The 20,607-nt window shown below is 40.4% G+C and overlaps 1 protein-coding gene across 6 annotated transcripts in view; it reads left to right on the top strand.

The window, feature by feature from the left end:
• The first annotated feature begins 1,336 nt into the window (after positions 1–1,336).
• Positions 1,337–20,607, top strand: part of LOC144373325 (uncharacterized) — a 38,070-nt gene continuing 18,799 nt past the window's right edge. Inside the window, exons 1-2 of one of the 6 annotated variants that reach the window (XM_078036410.1) lie at positions 1,339–1,481; positions 11,733–11,876. In XM_078036410.1, coding sequence (XP_077892536.1) covers positions 11,862–11,876 — 15 coding nt within the window. In that variant the 5' untranslated portion in view covers positions 1,339–1,481; positions 11,733–11,861. Of the gene's footprint in view, positions 1,482–1,662; positions 1,804–2,128; positions 2,218–2,777; positions 2,799–11,732; positions 11,877–20,607 lie in introns of those variants that run through there. The other 5 variants (XM_078036411.1, XM_078036412.1, XM_078036413.1 and 2 more) reach the window with 5 other exon arrangements.

The following is a 20,607-nucleotide window of genomic DNA, read 5'->3' on the forward strand; positions in this document are numbered from 1 at the left end:
AGGAAATTACCTTGGCAATGTGCTTTTACTGCTGCTTCCATCAAGAGACAGAGTCTGTTTACCAAACCTTATATCTGGGATGGCCTTATTTGCTACAACTCATACAAAGCTGTGATGACAAAAGTGTATCAGTATGGTACCAGGGCTCAAAAGGTCTTGAATGCTTTCTCTTTTTCTTTTAGAACCCTGCTATCCATGAGAACGAGCCCACATTGGCCTAGTAGAGGATGAGATATCAAGGGGAGGAGAATAGGTATCCCAGATGACAGCCAGATCACACTTTGAAGCTGAGCCATCTAGCCAGCTAACCACATACAGGAGGAGGAGCCCAGATGAGCTCAGTATAAATTGCTGACCACTGGTTATAAGCTAATATATTTTGGGATGACCTATCATCTAGTGATGGATAAACTAATAGTGATAGGCAGGATGCTAATATTCAGTGACATGTTGATTACAATTTGTCTGGCAAACAGTAGGTGCCTTATAGATTTTCTGTTCCCTCACATGTGGTATGAAATGGAGGTCAAGCCCTTCACCTCCCTGAGGTCAGGGAGTTATAGCTCAAAAAGTTGGAATGCAGCTGCTCGGCTGGACAGTGCTGGAGCCTTACAACAATGTGAGATTTGAAGACTTACTAGCAAGACTTAGTGTATAGATGTCACAATAATTTTATGTTAATAACAATGATAATATTTTGGATTAAAATATGACAATTTCATCCTTTTGTGGTACTAGGGATTGAACTCAGCTGCACTCAACCACTGAGCCACATCCTCTACCCTATTTTGTATTTGATTTAGAAACAAGCTGTCAATGAGTTGCTTACTGCCTCACCATTGCTGAGGCTGGCTTTGAACTCGCAATCCTCCTGCGTCAGCCTCCTGGGCGGCTGGGATTACAGGCATGCGCCACCACACCTGGCAATCTTCTTAATTTTTAATATAAAAATCCAATAAAATTTTAAATTATTTGTATTGCACATAGTTTTCTTAAGTGACTGTGTTTCCTTCAAGTTCCTCCTCACAAGAATAGACACCAAAGTTACAGGAAATTTAAAAATTATTTTCATTGTACTCTGTCCATTTGTGATTAACATATACATACACATACAATTGATAAATGAATATGATCTTATATACAAGGTTAAAAATGCAAATGTACCTGCATAGTAGGGGGAATGGAAAGATCCAGCAAAGAATGTTATTTTGGCCTCATTCTGCTGAAGGTTATCCATTCACTCTCAAAAGAAGCCGGGGTCTCAAGCTCTATCCAATCAGGGACACGTGCATGAGGACTGTCCAATCAAGCACATTTCTAGAAAGGAGAAGGCAGGATTTCCTAACCTCCCGGATCTTGGTTCCCGGATTCCGCCATATTGGAATCCGTTCTTCCGCGTGGCAGGCCTCAGAGGCTCTGCCCGTCCCCAGTCGCCCTGTCATCCACCCCAAGTGCGTGAGCCTCCCCGGAAGCCGGATATGGTGAGTGTGCGGCGGAGTTCTGAGACCAGCGGCACCCGTCGGGAATCGCGCCGCTGGCTGTGGCGGGACCCGCCTTCTGCAGGCCGAGTCCTCCGGGACGGCCGGACATTGTTACCCGCGGCCATGGGTGGGCTGGGCGGCAGCCGCAACCCAGGGCTCCGGTCCCTCTCTGCGTGGCGACTTCGGCCCCGCTGGAGCCCTCTGTGCAGCTGGGAGTTGTCCTCTCAGGCTGTGGGGTGAGCTGGGCAGCAGCTTGAACCGCGGTCTCTGGTCCGGTCTCTGCGTGGAGACTTCAGCCCTGCTGGAGCCCTCCCAGGCGGATGTGAGCTTGCAGCCCCGTGTATCTCCCTCAATACACTGTGGGGAGGACAGGATGAGGGAGAATCTTCACTTTGTGTGTGGGTTCCTGTGTTAGAGGACCTATGGGACCTCTATGGTCCCTTCTTTCCCCCTGAGAGATCTTGCTTTTCTACAGAACTTGAAGATACTACCTCTGATATGTTGAATATCTTTAAATTTTTGTTTAATGAATTTGGGTTTTCTTTACTCTCGTTTTGTAAAATTTGCCTGTGCTTTTGCTTTTTTTATTTCTTTTTTTTTTTTTAATTTAAAACATGCCCTTGTTTTTGTTTTTGAATCTGGTCAAGTTGCTTGTGAGCCTTGCTGTGTTACTGGTGCAGGCCTGGAACTTAATGATCCTCCTGGCTCAGCTTCCTCTAGTTGCTGGAATTACAGGGTAGGCCACCAGGCTACATTTTGCTTTTAAATCTGTGGAATTTTTGTATTATGATATAGGAACTATTATTATTATTATTATTATTTTGATTGGCAGTGCTGAGAAATATTGAGGTATAACAGAGAGCTACCCTTCCAGGACCTCTGAAATAAAATTGACTTCCGGATAAAATTCTCAAATGGATTAAGTGCAGATATGTTGTAAAGTAGGAGAGTGACTCTTAGGCCGGCAAGATTAAACTCTGCCACTAGATAAAGGGGATCTGTTTGAAAATCAAAGTATGTGGTACCAAAGTCGGAAAGTCTTAGAGGAAAATGTAACATTGCCCATCCCAACACATAGAAGAAGATGGGCTGGCTTAGTGAGTTCACCATCTGGAACTGAGGCAGGGGAAGGTGGACAGGCAGTACCTGACCATTGGATGCATTGTTCTAACTCAGCATATGTTTTAAACACTTTTATTTCGCTTATTTATTTTTATGTGGTACTGAGGATCGAACCCAGGATCTCGCATGTGCAAAGCGAGCGCTCTACCGCTGAGCCACAACCCCAGTCCTAACTCAGCATTTCTAAAATTGCAGGTAGAGTTGACTCTGGGGAGCTGATGATTACTTATAATTGAAATAGAGCACAATGCAAAATAATATATCAGAAAACTTCACACGTTGAAAGATAAGCTTTATTTTGTTTGAATGTCTTTGAAATTTTCAAGGATGTATAGGTGTGTACTAGGATGATATAAAATGTATTTCTTACCATAGGCTGCCTTCCAAAAATGCCTTGAGCCTCAAATTGCTACTAACTCATTTTCCTTATGAACTGCCTTCATTGTGTTGTCCCTTGTTTACAATACACACATCTGCCTACAAGAAGGAAAGGGCCAGTCTTAATGAGTCTCATTTCTTCCCATGCCTGTGTGTGTGTATTCGATATCTTCTTGTATGTCCTGTGCTGCAGTAGCCCACTGCTTCACAGCCCCAGGCCTAGAATAAAGATCTCAGCATCAGTGTATCTGCCCATATTATTCCGACAGAATTGGTGGGGGTGGAGTTACTATGAATTAAAAGTTGAAGATGGGTTGAACAAAGAGGAGACTAGGGTACCTAAAACTACAGAGGCAACTAAGGCCAATTCAGATGTCCAGCCAAAAGTGCTGGCTCCAACTATAGCAGCTTTTTGTTCTCTTTATTCCAGAACTTCCTATTTCATCGCCTTCCCCTCAACTCTGACTGTGCCTCTCCTTTCCTTCCCCTAAACCTTCCTAGCCCCTGCTTTGACCTCATGTGTGGTTCACATGCAGCATTGGAACTACAGGAATTGCAGGCTGGGATCTGAATTCTTCAGTCTATTCAGAGCCCAGATTCTGGTTCTTCCTCCTCACTTTTGGGTTGTCAGACTGTCTCCCATCTCCTTTACTTCCACATTCAGTTTTTCTGCTTGTCATTATGTGGCCCCCAGGATGGTGATTTCAGGTAGAGTTAATGATCACCTTGGGGCAAATATTAAGAAGGCACTAAGCAGGTAAGAAGGAAATGATGATCAAGCAGAGGTTAGAGTTTCTCCACCTGTTTTTAAAAGGTTGAAGGGGGCACTTATGCTTTCTTATAAAATCACCTCTGTACAAATTGAAGTTGAATTTACAAGGCTCTTTTTCCTAATGCAACAGTATATTACAGATTAAAACCATTCTTTGCCAGTTTAATGACATCTGGCTTTATCTTTCACAGAGGATTATTTTATCACCTGTTTACAGGCTGAGAGAAGGGACTATTGGATTGCTTTGAGAATGCAGAGGTTTCCCGGTATGGGTACGACATTCATGCTAAGTATTGAAAATGTTATCATTTCACCCAGTCTCCACATCTCCAAGCTCCCTGAGAGTTTGGCAGGACCAGAGGACTAGCCATGTCCAATGAATCACTCCAAGGGAAGCAGGAAAGTACCAGTATCCAAGCTGGATCATGATTCATGTTATAGGCTGGGGCCTTCTGCAATACTTAGGAAGCACCAAGCACCCCCTTTCAAAACCTGATTCTTGTGGTCAAGTCAAGAAGGATTTCAGACATGTCACTCAGAGTAACAGGTATAAGTTTAATAAGGGTGGGAAAAAGTAAAGGACACACACTCAAGGGAGAAAGTTGGGTCCTCTCAGAAAGGAAAGGGACAGAGTGCCTCTCCTTCCCTCCAGTTTTATTGGGGGTTCCAGGAAGTTTCCAGAGAATCCTACCCACCCAGGTTTACCTCTTGACTTTTGACTAAGCAAGATGACAGCAGAGTTTCAAGTCCACACTGCCATGACAATTCTGGGTCACTTTGTCCTATGTAGACCGGTTCTGATCGGAACCTGTTCTTACAGATTTTATGGTTAAGGGCAATTATTCTTAGCTTCCTGAGTTCTGGGATCTGATCTGTGTGTAGGTCACAAAAGCCTCCCCCTTCAAGCTAACTTTTGTTTTTTTCAGCATTTGGGGGCCTGCATATAAAAGGTAGTTTGCTGAGGAAGGTAATAATACTCTCAACTTGAGCCAGGCAGGGCTATAGTAAATTGCTTCAGAGGAAAGAAAGCATGTGGGCATCAGCACAGTGGACCCAGTTTATAGAATTAAGCCCTTAACTTCCTGTTCCCACTGCTCATGTTTGTCTGTTCCCTATCAACACCACTACCAGCATAGGTTCCTCTGTCACTCAGGGAAGCACCATATATCAAGTTGCTGTACCTGAGGAGTCAGTCTTCTGAAGCCACTAAGAGGGCATTATTTTTTAATGGATCAAATTGAGTAGGTCTTACAATTGCCTTAGCTTTGCAGAGCACATGGAAGAGAGCATGGAGACATGCTGATGTGACATGACGAAAGTGTTTGTTTCACAGAGATGAACACAAAAACTCACAGTACAGAGTTTTTGAGAGAAGGTTTAGGAGGGAATAATATACGCACAGAGTTAACTGACATGTATATACCCTGGGGTTTGAAGTAGATATGGTGTTCCACATGGGTTTTATGGGGAAGAACATGGTTATGCAAAGGATAACAGGGGTAACAACTGGGATGATCTCAGGCTTAGTGGAGCAGGGAAAGGCTCCAGGGTCTGGTAAGAAACACAAGTATGGCCCTCAGTCCCGATATGGTTCCGTCCTCTGCTCTCTTGTCTGGGTTTGCCTGTGTCCAATGAGCTCATCTGGTTTGGGATCTCTTAAATTTTCCCTGTGCAGGATATCAGAAGCAGTGTACGTGGCTGTCTTCTCCCCATGTCTCACTCTTTTGGGTCTTCCACCACCTACTCTATTCTGCAGTCCCAAGGTCCCCTCCCTTCCATCATTCTCCTGTGCATGGAGCTACCTTTTCCTAGTTCTGGCAAGCACTGGATGAGGACACGTTCCCTGGAGGCTCTGCCATGTATGTGGGGTTGAAAAAGTTCGCCTGTCTTCACACTTGAGGGCTCCCTCAAAACTTAGAGAAAGCAAACACAGGTCACCATAAGCTAGACCAATCTCTTCTACAGCCTCTGGAAAGAGTACAGTCGTGTTAACACTGATTTAGTGCAGCATCACTCATCCAGATGCACATCAGCCACCCCAACCAGAGCGTAAGTTTCTGTTACTTTAACCGTTGTGTTTGTGATGGTTTCTCTCAACAGCAGAAGGAAACCCAGCTTCCTTGCATCTTAAATCTGTGTGACCATTTGCATCATGCCAATGTAGCCAATATCAAGTGGTAGTGGTCAAAACTGCAAATCTGGAAAGCTATTCTGTCAGCAACAGCTTGACAAGGTGACCAATTCAGTCTGATTGTAGAAGTCACGTACTGTGATTCTTTCCTCCTTAGCAGCAACCTTGGAATGTAAGGTACCTGGTGTACTTTGTGGCTGCATGTGGAGATATTCTCTTTGTTTTAAAGTACTTCTGATAACTGTTGCCTAAACAGATCTTTTCTTCTAAAGCTAATAGGCATGCATTATTATCTTCAGTTAAACAATTCTGGTTTACATATGGGGAAGGCTATTACTATCAGAAATTTCATACTTACTCTTGGAATTCGTTTTGGGGATGGGGTGATCTTTATAGCTCCTGTCTTCTCTTGATAGTTGCACAGTTTGCTGCCTGGTTGTTCTGTCATCTCATGTGTCAGGTGAATGTGTCAGCCTTGGAGTCCTGTCCTCCCTTTTTCTGGCTTATAGGGGCTAGTGTCGGGCTGAGGTTCCCACCAGTATCTTGGAATTGGTTAAAGTAAGGGATGTTGTGATTTGCTTAGTTCTCTTGGTGTCTTAGTTTCATTTTTCCTCCAAAGAGACCTGAGGTAGAAGTGTGTATAAGGAGAGCTGAGAATGTAGCTCTGTGGTAGAGCTCCTCTAGGTACAATCCGTAGAATGAAAGGGAGGGGGAATTGGAAGAGAAGGAGAAAAAATGTAGAGAGATGAAAATACTTAAAAAACATAAGTGAACAGAACCCATCAACATATGATGATAAATATATACTGTCACCTAGTTTGTTTATCCCTGGAATATACGATGGATTAGTATCCAAAAATCATTTAATATAATAATCTATCAGTACAATTTTTAACATATCACCTCAGTAGAGGGAGACAACAGGATGACAAAATTCAAAACCTATCATGATGATTCAACAATGTAGGAAGAAAAGGTAACTACTCAAGCTGAAAATGACCTCATAAAATTCCATAATCAGTATTACACTTTATGGTGAAATCTTTATATTTTTTTTAAATTGAAATTAATTAGAATTAGGGGCTGGGGATTTGGCTCAAGTGGTAGCATGCTCGCCTGGCATGCGTGCATCCCGGGTTCGATCCTCAGCACCACATACAAAAACAAAGATGTTGTGTCCACTGAAAATTAAAAAATAAATATTAAAAATTTTCTCTCTCTCTTTAAAAAAAAAAAAGAAATTAATTAGAATTCAAGCCAAAGATCCAGCAAGTTTTTTTTTTTTTAAGTTGTAGATGGACGTAACTTTATTTTTACGTGGTGCTGAGAATCAAACTCAGTGCCTCACACCTGCTAGGCAAGCACTTTGCCACTGAGCCACAACCCCAGCCCCCTTTATATTTGTTTTCTAAGATTACAAAAGATAAACACATGCTCTCACATATCTGTTCTTAATTGTACTGGAGTAGTAGCCAGGACAAGAGGAAAATAATTCTAAGATATATAGACTGGAAGAAGAGTACTAGGATCACATATGTGCAGGTAACAAGTTTAACAAAGTAACAAGACACATAATCAATGTATGATATCAGTTGTTTCTGTACACAAATAAAGAACAACCCAAAAACTTAGTTTGGGAAATAATTCCAGTTATAATGATATCAAAAAGAAAATACTTAGGAATAATTTTTTTAAAAGATGTGAGAACTTGAACCTTGAATAATAGAACCTGTGGCTTGTGCTGAGAACACCTGGTATCCTCCCTGAGCTACCATGTCTTGCCTCTGAGGACTTCTTGTAGAGGGATGAGAGGGGTTGTATTGTTATCCTTTCTGTTATTACAAACTGGCTCAGGGTGAGGTCTGCACACATAAGTGTATTGCCATCTCCAATTCTGTCAATAGAAGAACCAGGCCCACTAAGTGAAGGAACAACATCCCATATCCCAGAGGTGCTGCCAACTCCCCTCACCAAATGCCATTTACCTGTTTAACAGATCCCCAGTACCATACCCGTAGATGCTTAAGAGAGAGATCCAGGATCCACAGCTCTGAGGAAGGAAGACGAGAATTTCAAAGTATGAGGACAGAAGCCTTTGAGAGGATCCAGGCTAGGTTCCCTAGATATATGGAAGAGTTGGGGTCATTTTAATCAAGGGAGACAGAAGCATGTGAACAATGCAATGCATATATAGGAAAAGAGCCAGCCAAGCTCTTATGCAAGAGTCAAGCCTCTCACACCCCTCCCACAAACCTCATTTCCCTTTCACTAAATACCACTCAATGCACACATCACCTCCGACTGCTCAAGCTGGGCATTTCCCTGCTTGAGGAGAAACTTCATTGTCAGTGGAACTCTGAGAAACCACATGTCCTTGCTTAGTTTGTAGCAGAAGCCACAGAAGGAATAGTTAGGGTAAATAATGTAGACACTGGAAGTTTAAACATGCATGTGGACTGTGGAACACAGCCATGTTACCCTGCCATTTATTCCATTATTTTCACAAGAGCAGTTTCTCTAACTGTATTATAATCCAAGGAAAACTCAAATTAGTGGGTTTGGTAGAGATTTGCCATTTTTTTGTTTGTTAGCAAATCTAACATTTTTTCCTGTTTTGGCATGCATCTGTAAAAAGTAAACATGGGTTCTGTGGTAGTGATACTAATATGAGTACTAAAACAAAGCTGGTTTTTAATGTCATTAAGTGTCTCAACATCCAGATTTCCTTATTACTATTGCATCCCAGGGTGTTAAACCAGATTTAATAAGGAATAATAATTCCACCTGGCTGTTACATGAATAATTGACCCTTCTTGGTTTATTAGGACCTGGTTTCCTGTTCCTAATGGAAGAGCTCAGAGTTTTGTAGGAAATACAGTGATATCTCTGGGAGAGGTCCAGGAGGGAGGAGGACTCTTCCAGGTTCCTTCTGTGTATGTGCAACTCCGTTCAGTCTACCATCTTCTGCACAGAAATTTTTTACTGTGTGGCTCTCCCTAGGATTCTCTGCAGACCAAATTGAATTCTGTGTCCCTGAAGATAAGTGAAAGTTGGAAGACAAGCCAGGGGCTTCGAGGAACCCTAGGGTTTTAGATAGCTGTCAGGAAGGATGACATTGGTGTGGGATCTTCAGGTCTGGGGATGATGAAGTTGCAGCTGCACATGTTTCAAGTTAGTGCTTTGCCAGAAAACAGTTCTGGGAGCATGCTTCCAGACATACAAAGTCTGGCTCAGAAGCTCTGGAATAGTGTGGTTGAGTCCAAGATGAGGATGATGATGGGGTTTTGAGCCTGAAAGGTGTGCAGTGTGAGTTCACATTCTAGCTCTACCACTGCAGGGTCTTCTCATAACCTGACTGACACTCAGTTCACCCATATGTAAGATGAGTGTATTTTTATTACTATTGAATGCCACTGAATTCCCAGAGAAGCAGTTGTAAAGTGTCCTAAGCAAAGTTAGTATTTGTGGGAGTTTTATTGTTGTTTTTGTACTAGGGATCAAACCCAGGGCCTCGTATATACCAGGCAAACACTCTATCACTGAACTATATCCCAGCCCATCATGTGATTATTATTAATGTCTCTGGCAAGAAAATTTTGAATCTAATCCCGCATTTCATAGCCTGCCTAGCACTCCTGGTGTGAGTTTAGGGAGTTCATAGAAGACCTCGTTTCCAGGAACAGGGAGTTCTACAAGGCATATTGGGGTACTGGATGGTGGCCCTGTTTTTCTTTGGAACAAAGTAGTCCTTATGTAGTATGAGGTAGGAGGCTTCATGAATAGAAATTCCACCCTAAAGAATATCCTTGCAATTTGAATCCTCTCTCTAGCAGCCCAGGCAAAGGAGATTAAGAAAAGAGAAGGTCCTGCTTTGATGTGGACCAAATAATTATTGATACTACCACCTAGTGTGAATAAGATTTGAGCAATACCACCTCATCCAGAGGCTATCAGAGACAGGATGCTATTTGGAAGTTCTGGATAACTTTCAGAAGAGCAATTTAAGGTGGGCTGTGACCATTAGGAAGGGCCTAGCAAATATTGCTTATTCTTGGGACAGTGAGGGTATGCCTGGGGTGGAGGGACAGCCTGTCCTGTTTGGCAAATCCTATCTACATTGCTCCATAACACTTCTTTAACTGTACTCTGTCCTCTTTATGTACAGAATTAAGTTCCCAAACCTCATCTTCACCACATTGTTCTCTAGACGTAATGGTGTTCCCTATATCCTGGTGGTTCTTCCTAGTAATTCAGGAAGTTTGCCAGCATCTTGCTGGCTGATGAGAAAGGTAGAGAAAGTTGGATTTGTGGTAGTAAGTGAACAGTACCAGGTCTTATGTTTTGTAGGCGTCGGGCATCTTGGCTTTTTGACTAGTGTTACCTATTTTGCCACGATGAAGTAAAATCTGTTGTTTTTGAGATCAGTTTCAACAGTCAATTTAAAACAAATTTTATTTTAGAAGATTTTTGCTTTGAACATGCTTATCCTTTTAATCCCAGTGGTTTTCTGTGAATTGTATGAACCCAAGGAGATAATACAGATTTTTTTTAACTTAATGTCTATAATCTGTTCTTGAAATTCGTGAGTGCTACAGCCAATAGGGGCCTATTTTTTTCATTATTTAAAATGGGAAATTAAGCACAATTGCTTTTACTTCTAGTTTCTTAAAACAGTACACTAGCAACACATAAGTGATAAGATCACAATATAAAAATGTAGACATGATTGCCAGTTTCTCTGTTTGATTCCCATGACCTCAGTGCCTAAGTCTTGCTGAGGTCTCTCTGGTTAATATTTATTGTGCTTATGAAATCACTCATGTGTGATTGTGAAGTTCTTTTGATTATTTTTGGCATATCATTAAATTATTTCTCACTGCTCTACCAGTATGTTAAAAACATTGAATACTATAAGATCACAGGTATCTGTTCGTTACATAATGTATCACCAAAATTTTTCTGGGCTTAAAAAAAAAGGAAGCATGTCATTTGTTCATGATTCTGTGCATCAGCATTTTGTGCTGGATGCATCTGGGCAATGCCTTTGCTGGTGTTGACTGGGATTCCTAATGAAGCATTAGTCATCTTGTCCCTTAAACGACTGGCTCCTTGAAGATGGCTTTACTCTCGTCTGCTGGTTTGTGCTGGCCATATGTATCCAACAGTTTAGCTCTAGGCACCTTCACAAAATGTCAGGCAGGATTCTAAGAAGGCAAATTCTTTTTCAAAAAGAATTTTTATCACATTTATTATTGTCCCATTGGCCAGAGCAACTGAAATGGTGAAGCCCAGAGTCATTGTGGAAGGGTTAGGGTTAATATGGAGATGAAGATGCACAGAGACACACCCTAGAGAGTGGTACTCAAAAGTGTACTATAGCAGATGTACAGTATTCCCATGCTGTCTTGCGGAAGAGACAATAGGTTGTAAGATGCATGCTTTCTATGAAATTTAAATATGTAAAATCAAGAGATGTTCTAACAGAAACACTAATACAGAGTGCTACATTATCCATCTGTATTATTGGGAAAACAGTTAACACTGCCTAAGTTTTGTTGTATAACTTAAATTTTAGTGATTACATAGTGTTTCTTTAGTTTCATTAAACAATCATCCTTAAAATTTTACATTATTTCTTCATGTTAACATTATTACTAAATCAATGGCAAATAAGTATTTTCATTAACCTAAGGATAAATTATATGTTTAATCTCTACCAATGAAAGAATTGCTAGTGTTCCTTTAACAAGATATTTTCAATAATTCTCACATATAAGGGACTACATTCATAAAAGGAAGCTTTCTTGTTATTGGTTTTTAGCTTTTTTTTTTTTTTCTTTTCCACCAGCTACTGTGTAGAGATCTTTGTACAACAGAACCTAGGAACAAGGCACACCAACTCTCTTGATTCCTTCCATTCACCTTGTCTTCCAACTGTAATTCCATAGTCTCCTATCTGTCTCCAGGAACAAAGAAAATGAATACCACTGTGGTAAGTTATATTCCTCAGCTTGTTTTAGTGTATTTTAAAAGCTTTTACTCCTTAATTCAAATGGGATTAGAATCAAATAAATTTAACATCACAAAGAAGATAAAAGTTGATAGGTTGATAGAGCCAGATTATAAAACCTTAGAGCCATCTGAACTTCATGCAACTTGGTTTCTGATCTTTCTGATACCATGGCCAAAAGACCTATTTTATATGGCTGGAATTGACACTAAGAGGAGAACACGCTAAGTTCTCCTGGCATATGTAATCTAAAACAGAGGCTTGCATAGATGTTGTGGACAGTGCTTCACTGCCAGACTGCAGAGTCACAGCATTCTGCTGTATTAGAGAATCTAGTGTTAGAGAATCTAGTGCTGAAACAAATCAATTAAAACAGTTTTCTGGAGTTGCTAAAACCATGTGGTCCCACATAGCTTTGGAAGACCTGGAATACACGTGTGGAGGACAGAGTCTGGTACAGGGCTTTAAATAACTGCCAGTATGTTGCTACATTGTCTGTGTATGTAAATCATAATGCAGAGTGTCCAAAGTTGTCTTTTCTGATAAATGTGTCTAGTGCTCATTTGCACTCTAACCTACCCTTCCTTAGTCTTAGTTCAGTTTTTCAAAAGTTCACCAGGAACTTAAATGGTAGTCAACTCCAAAGCTGTTCTTGTATCTGCCTTATTCAAGTCTTCTGTCATGACCTTACTCTTGCTTTTTTCTTCTTTTCCCTGAATTCTATTTTTTTCTCATTAACAAAGATTATCGAGGTGTTTTGTCCTGTTCCTCATTCATCTACTCTGCCATTCTTGTCTTATTGAGCCCTGTGGTATTAGAAGTACCAGGGTACATCAAGGAATCAGACACATACTCAGAAGTAGCTGGGCAAGGCAAACTTTACTTCTGCAGAAGTGTGTGCTACTGAACAAAGTCCAAGAAGCAAGCACAACTTGGTGGGCAGTCCACCTGTTTTTATCCCTAATGCAGTACTGCCCCTTGCTCTGGCAGGAGGAGCTCGGGGTCATGATCTATGCAATTGTGGTTAATTTTAAAATTGGGGAAGGTAAAGAGAAGGGCTAAGTTAAAATGGCTATGATTGGATACAGATTGGGAAGCTCCAGGTATTTAGATAGATAGGCTACAAGTTGCCTTTCTTATACCAGTTTACATTTAAGGCTAAATACTGTATTCTAAAAATGGACCCCTGGACTCGTATTTTGCACACTGGTTTTGAGACTCCTACATATTTCTCGTTGCGTGGACCTCTTCCCCAGCCTTTAAAGCAATGGTTCACTTACTTGAGGGCCCCTCAGGCTCTATGAATCTTAAGTGAAACCACATCCTCCATTCTTTCCTTCTATATGGTATTTCCATCAGCTACACCTGAAACATCAAAGGGAACTTTGCCCTGGTTCCTCCCGCCCCTCTCTGGTCTTGGAGTCATCAGTTGTCAAATCCAACTGTTTTTGTTTCTTGTTAAATTTTTATCTTAGTGCCTGTAGTGCACTAAATTAGGCCTAAATAGGAGATATTAGTCTAAACAGATATAGTAGTAGCCTTTTTTACACTGGAAATGTCACTGTTATGAAGACATGAATAGGTGTGTTTGCTTAGAGACGAGGTTGGACTCTCCTGGTCTGTGCTAATAGCAAGCAGGTGTGGTGAGGCCTAGGAGTATGCACTTAGTGGGTACAGTTTCAGTGAGAGTCGAGAGAAAGATACACAGAGAATATTCAGGGAGCAGTTCTTAATAATACCTTCCTTTTGTTTTTATATCATTATTGTTTTTCTGGTTTTAGGGATTAAACCCAGGATCTCAGACATTCTGGAAAAGCTTTCTATCACTGAGCTACAATCCAGCCCTTTTTAAAAATTTTATTTTGAGACAGGGTCTCCCTAAATTCTCAGACTGACCTTGAACTTGGCAATCTTCTGCCCAGGCTTCTGAGCAAATAGGATTTGAGGTAATGTGTCTCCACATTCAGCTAATTTTTTCAGCTTTTATCATGGAAAGAATCTTGCTTTACATTAAATGCCTTGTCTACATCTGTTGATGATCATATGGTTTGTCTTTCATTCTATTGATGTTATATATCACACTCATTGATTTGCATATATTGGACCATACTGAATTCCTGAGTGTAATCTCACTTGATAATTGTGAGTCATCTTTTGTTTGTTTATTTTGTGGTGCTGGGGTTTGAACCCAGGGCCTTGTGCAGAACCCAGGGCCTTGTGCATTCAAGGCAGGCACTTTACCAACTGAGCTATATCCTCAGCTAGTGAGTCATCTTTTAATGGGCTTTTGGATTATGGCTGCTAGTATTTTGTGAAGGATTTTGTTTATTAAGGATATTGGTTTGTAGTTTTTATGGTTTGTGAGCTCATGCACACAGTTAAGTTTTGCTGTGCTTAGCAAAACAAGGAGTTCTGTGAGAAAGTATGAACTCTTTGAACTGTGTCCTTGTTGCTGTCTTAAGATAGGAAAAAAAAAATGTTCTGCCAAGTGTAAAATTTATATATATGTGTGTGTTTGCCTAGAAATAACTAATCACAAATTAATTGATAAAAAATATGGAACACTATGATCATAAACAAAGTTTTCCTAAAAATGTTTATCCTTGCTTATAAGGATTAAGCTGAAAAAAGGATGTTTTTTCTTTCCCTTTGTTTTAATTAACAATCTGTATATAAAAAAAAGTAAAGACAGTATTCATTTTCTACTAAATACATATGTGTACATGTGTCTTTCTTAAGCATCTCTGCTGTACCAAAAATTACAAATTGTCAACGAGTCTGACAGTGGTTGTGTCCTCATCTAGTTTTGGTGTTCTCTCCAGGTATGCTGGTCTTATAGAATATGCTTAGAAGAATTCCTCCTGGTTTTATTTTGAGAAAAATGTAAGGAAAGTGATATTAGTTCTTGAAAGTCAGTGCTGAAGCTATCTGATCCCGAGCTCTTCTTTGATGAGAGACTTCACTGATTCAGTCTCATTACTTGTTATTGGTCTGTTTAGGTTTTGTGTTTTTCCTGATTTAGTCTTGGTAAGATGTACGTGTCTAGGATTTTGTCTGTTTCTTCTAGGCCATCATATTTTTTAGTGTATAATTATTTTTAATAATCTCTGGTGATCTTTTGTGTTTCTGCATTGTCAGTTGTAATGGTCCCTTTTTACCTCTGATCTTATTTGTGTCATCCTTCTTTTTTCCTTAGTCTATGGGATTGACAATGTTGTTTATCTTCTCAAAGAACAAGTCTTTGTTTCATTTGTTTTTTATATATTTTTTTCTTTCTACTTCCTTGAGATGCAATGATAAGTTGTTTAGTTGAGGTCTTTCCACTTTTTGCTGTGGGCATTGATTGCTATAAACTTCCCTCAGTACTGCTTTTCTTGTACCCCATAGATTTTTGTATGTTGTATCTCCATTTTCATTTGTTTCTAGAAATTTAAATTTCTTCTTGAGCTAATGTTTATTCTGAAGTAAGTTGTATAATTTCCATGTATTTGCATAGCATTCCAAGTTTTTCTTATAGTTTATAGTTTTATTACATTGTGGTTACTTGGTATAATTCTAGTGTTAAAAAAATGTGCTGAGACTTGTTTTGTGGACTTTGATGTAATTGGTCCTTGAAAATGTTCCAGTGCACTGCTGCAGCTGTTGAGAGAAATGATCTATAGATGCCTGGTGTGTGCATTTGGGTCTGCACATTATGCAGGCACCACCTGAAGTTATAAGCTTTAGCAATACAGACCCTTTCTCTTACATCCCTGTGGACAGTGATAGACGGAAGTTTTGCAGAGGGCAGAGCTTTGGGCACTGTGCCTGGTGGTACATTTTGCTTGAAAGGAAATAAGGCTAGTGTGCTGCTATATATCACTAGCTGCAGCTAGTGGTTTGGTTGCATGATCAGGGACTTGGAAGCAACATGTGTTAGTCATCTATTTGTCACTGTGACAGAATACATGAGAAAGCCAACAGAAAGACTAAGAAAAAATAAAGGGTTAGGGTTAGGGTTAGAGGTTTCACTCCAAGCTCAGCTGGTTCCCTCATTTCTGAGCATGAGGTGATGTGGTACATTATGGTACAAAAGTGTGGTAGAGCAAATCTGCTCACCCCATGGCATCTGGGAGACAGTGAGAGAGGACAGGGCAAGTTAAAGTCCCCAAGGGTACATCCCCAAGGACCCATTTCCTTAAGCCAAGCCCCACCCACCTCCTATACTTTACACAATTTATGTTTACATTGGACCACTTCCAGCATGGAAGGGTCAGCACTTGGTCAATATGCTGGGTATGGATTCTGTATATAACACTCTGCCAAACTACCATCGGTGGACTTAGCAAATGCTCACAGTTATGGTTTATTGTTATGAAAGGATCCACTAAAATTGACGAGACCAGCACATATAACTAGTTCCAAGAGTCCTTTTGCATGAGCTTCAGATTATTTTCTGTCAGTGGAAGCCTGTTGTCTTTGGCTGTTTCTCCAAACAACAGTGTCCTGTAACAGCCATGGGATAATAACAAGAAGGCCATCTTACCCAGGCCCATTTCAAAGTCTTTTTAGGATTCAATCACATTAACACCTTAGTCTCCAGTACATTCAGAGTTCAAGCTGATATCACATGACTCAAGGCCTGTCCCCACAGATCACATTGTATGCTTAGACTGTGTGTCCAAAGGCTTAAGGTGAACAAACATTCATACCAGCCAAGATACTCAGGGACAGAGAGAAATTCCCCGGTTCTGGGCAAAGGCAGAACCTTTCTTTGGGAACAGTTCTTCACTATATAGTTTGTGACCTGTAGACAGGGATTCTTGGTTCAGCAGATTCTCAATTTTCATCACATTTGGAAAATGTTTCCTGTGGTTGGATCCATGGGTGCAAGGCACACAGACACAGAAAACTCCCTCTCTGAAGGTAGAACCATGAGGTTGGTCATGTTCCCCCTACTTCATAGACTGTGACCTTTTTAAGCTGTTGGAATTTTGTTAATTCTTTTAGGTGAAAAAAATGCATTGCAGTGTATTTTTAATTTGTGTTTTCAATTTTTGTCAGAATTTGAGCATGTCTTCATACTTTCAAAACTTCATATCTGTGGAGGGTGGGGAGTGCCATGTCAGTTTGGGCTCCTTACTTTTCATTGAAATGCTCACTCTTTCTCTGTTTTTTACTATGAACATAATACTAATTACGGGAAAGGTAGGTTTTATGTGATGTGGCTTGTTTTTCTTTTGGCTTTGCTGTTTGTTTTTCCTTTTGTCATAAGAAGAAATGTTTTTACATTTATACTCAGGTTTCTCAGTTTTTAGTTGTATGCTGATAAAATATCCTTTCCTAACTGAAGATAAAAAGCAGAGTCGTTTCATCATGTAATTCTTTTACTTTTTTATGCACTTACTAAATAAAGGTACCACTTATTAAAGTGCTTATCTGTTCATCCCATGGATTCCCTTTGAGTTTGGGTTGTCATCCATACACTAGAATGGTCTTCTCTAATTGTTGCTTTTTTTGTGGGTTTTTAGAATATCAGGGGCAGTGATCTAGGTTGTGTTTTGGTAATCGCAAATTATCGAAGGATCACACATTTCCTGTGTGCATCAAATCTCTGTGGCTATGACAGCTCGACAGAATGGTGTTTCTGGAGCATTCTGACCATAGTAACTGGAAGGAAAGGAGCAATGAATTAAACACCAGCTTTTACTGCTCATCAGAAGTGACAGTTTTTCTCAAAAACTGCAATGAAAAACATATGGGCTGGCATCACAACATCTGGAATTCCTCTCTTTACACGTTTTTCACTTCCTCTTTTTGTCACAGACACCCCTGCAGTCCCAACTGTTCAGCACTTTGCACTGAAAGTCCAGGATCTCTGACTGAGGCCATGTCACCCAAATGTGAGCTATCATGTTCCAGGGACTTGTGACCTAAAAAGAAAAGTTGCAATCTACTCTGTACCTAGTATACGAAGGTGGTGGGTCGGCAGGACAACAATAAACTGGAGGGGGGAACCACTAGAGACATCTCCATTGCGTTTGAAACCCTGGGTTCAGTCCCCTCTACCAGGAGTGGACACCTTACTTCATGAGGCCTGGATTCTGCACCCAGGGACTCCCAGACACTCTTCTTCATGGCAGCTCTCTCTGCTTCTATTATTCTTCTGTCACCCAGTTTGGTCTGTCTTGATGAGTGCCTTTAAATCTGTTATGTTCAAAGGTAGGGTGCCTTTTAGTTTTTGGTTTGGTTTTAGTTTTTTGTTATTGGTTGGTAGGGGGTTGGAACCCAGGGGCACTTTAACACTGAGCTGTATCCCGGGTCTTTTTATTTTTTATTTTGAGACAGGGTCTCACTGAATTGCTAAGGATAGTCTAGAACTTCTGATCCTCTTGCCTCAGCCTCCAAGTCACTGGGATTACAGGTGTGCACTTCTGCACCCAGCTCGGGTGCCCTTTAGACATACTTGCTGTTCATATCATTAAAAAGCCTTTTGGGGGGCTGGGGATATAGCTCAAGTGGTGGCGTGCTCACCTGGCATGCGTGAAGCACTGGGTTCGATCTTCAGCATCACATAGAAATAAAGACATTGTGTCCACCTAAAGCTAAAAAATTTTTAAAAATTTAAAAAATTTTTAAAAAGCCTTTTTGCCTTAACCCGCCATCAATTTTTCTTCAGTTTGATTGGTTTGGTGGTAGTTTTATTTTTTGGTACTGGGGATTGAACCTGGGGTGCTTTACCACTGAGCTGCCTCCCCCACCCTTTTAAATTTTGAGATAGGGTTTTCATAAGTTGCCTAGACTGGCCTTGAACTTGCATCCTCCTGCCTCAGCTATACCTCGGAGTAACTGGGGCCAAATACATGCTCTACCATGCCAGGTTGGTTGACTGTTTTTATGATGTTATGACTCTTAGAAAGCATAGATAGATTTATGTCTTTATCATTTCACCTATTTCTGGGTGTTTGTTTGTTTGTTTTTGAGATTTGGCTTTGTGGGGTTTTTCCCCCAACGTTAATGTGTTTTTTTCAGCCTCAGTTTTCCTAGGAGGACTTCATTCTAAATCTGTTCCATTTTATCTCTGGAGGTAAATTTAATCTATTCATAGGTCTTAACAATGTCATAAAATAATTTTTTACTTATCATGAAGAGATTTGTTACATTTTGAAGGCATTTGTGTATGTTTTTCTGTGAGAACTATTAGAGACAACCTTAAAAGTTTTTTATATAGTAAAATAAGAAATGAAAAACACTTTCAGAGTTTTGGAATCTTACATGTCCTCATATTTCTAATAGTTCCTTATTCTTTTTTATTCTTGCCTTTTCTGTGGTTTTTTCTTTCATGAATTCCGCATTATGGTATTTTCCTAAATAATGAAAGTAACTGAAATATACTGCTATCATTCTACTTTTCAGCCTATTTTCCTTGAGCTGTAGGTAAACACATGACTTAGTAATATATTGCATAGTTGCTGTCATTCTAAGTAAGTTCATGAGTGACAGCTGCTTAAGTAGCACTGTGGGTAGGTAGTGAGCCACTTGGTACTGTTTTAGACCCTTCAGTTAGCTTTAAGAAAGCATGGATCACCAGCTTTGTCTTGGTCATTGTCATTGTTCTTGGTGTTGGTTTTGTTTTGTAATGGTGTTAATATTTCTAGGTAGATTGGAAGCAAATATTTCTTTTTGACTTATAGTTCCTATGCTTGAAGGGTCAGAGAAGTATTTGTTGCTCTTTGCTTCAGAGTACCAGAGAGAGGATTATTTGTTTTTGTAGCATTATTAGCCCTCAGGAAAGAGGGAGATAGTAGAGACCTGTGTGTGGCTCCTACAACTTCTGAGATCACATTTCACCTCATCCAAATGCCTTTGATCAGCTAAAAGCAAGTGAGGAAATACAAGCCTGCTTGAATTTCACTGCAAGAGGGTACTTAAACTTTTTTCAAGGAAAGGTATAACAATGCAATGGATGAAGTGTGTCCCCAAGGAATTTATATGATGAAGCCTACTCCTAAAGCCTAATGTTACTTCATTTGGAGATGAGGCTTTTAGGAGGTAACTGTGGCTTAATGAGGCCATCAGTGCTGGCCCTAACCTCATAGGACTGGTGACCTCCACTGTGTGAAGATACATCAAGAAGGTAGCTGTGTAAGCCAGGGAGTGGTTAGGGATACCTTCTCAGGACTAAACACTGGCCCTTGGATCCTAGGCTTCCTGAGGGTGAAATTACTCAGAGAACCTAAGAGAGGGTTAAGGAAAAGATAAAGACATTAACAGCAGCAAGACCTCAGGGACAGCTGAAGCCACCTGAATGGGTAAAATGGCTCAGAGAGAAACTGAGAGACTGAAAGAAGAATGGAAACCTGATGGAACCCAAGGGAACATGAACAGCAAGGAAGGGAGAAAAACATGCCATGAAAGCTGAAGATTTATAAATATATATTCTGGGAATTAAGAAAAGGTCAATATTAAGAAGTCAATTAAGGGCTGGGGATGTGGCTCAAGCGGTAGCATGCTCGCCTGGCATGCGTGCGGCCCGGGTTCGATCCTCAGCACCACATATAAACAAAGATGTTGTGACCGCCAATAACTAAAAAATAAATATTAAGATTCTCTCTCTGTCTCTCTCTCTCTGTCTCTCTCTTAAAAAAAAAAGAAGTCAATTAATGTATTTTATTGTATTCATCATTCTATAGAAAAAAATCCTATGATCCACATAGATATGCAGAAGGTATCC

The sequence above is a fragment of the Ictidomys tridecemlineatus genome, unplaced genomic scaffold (genome assembly GCF_052094955.1).
Source record: "Ictidomys tridecemlineatus isolate mIctTri1 unplaced genomic scaffold, mIctTri1.hap1 Scaffold_354, whole genome shotgun sequence".
Taxonomy (NCBI): Eukaryota; Metazoa; Chordata; class Mammalia; order Rodentia; family Sciuridae; genus Ictidomys; species Ictidomys tridecemlineatus.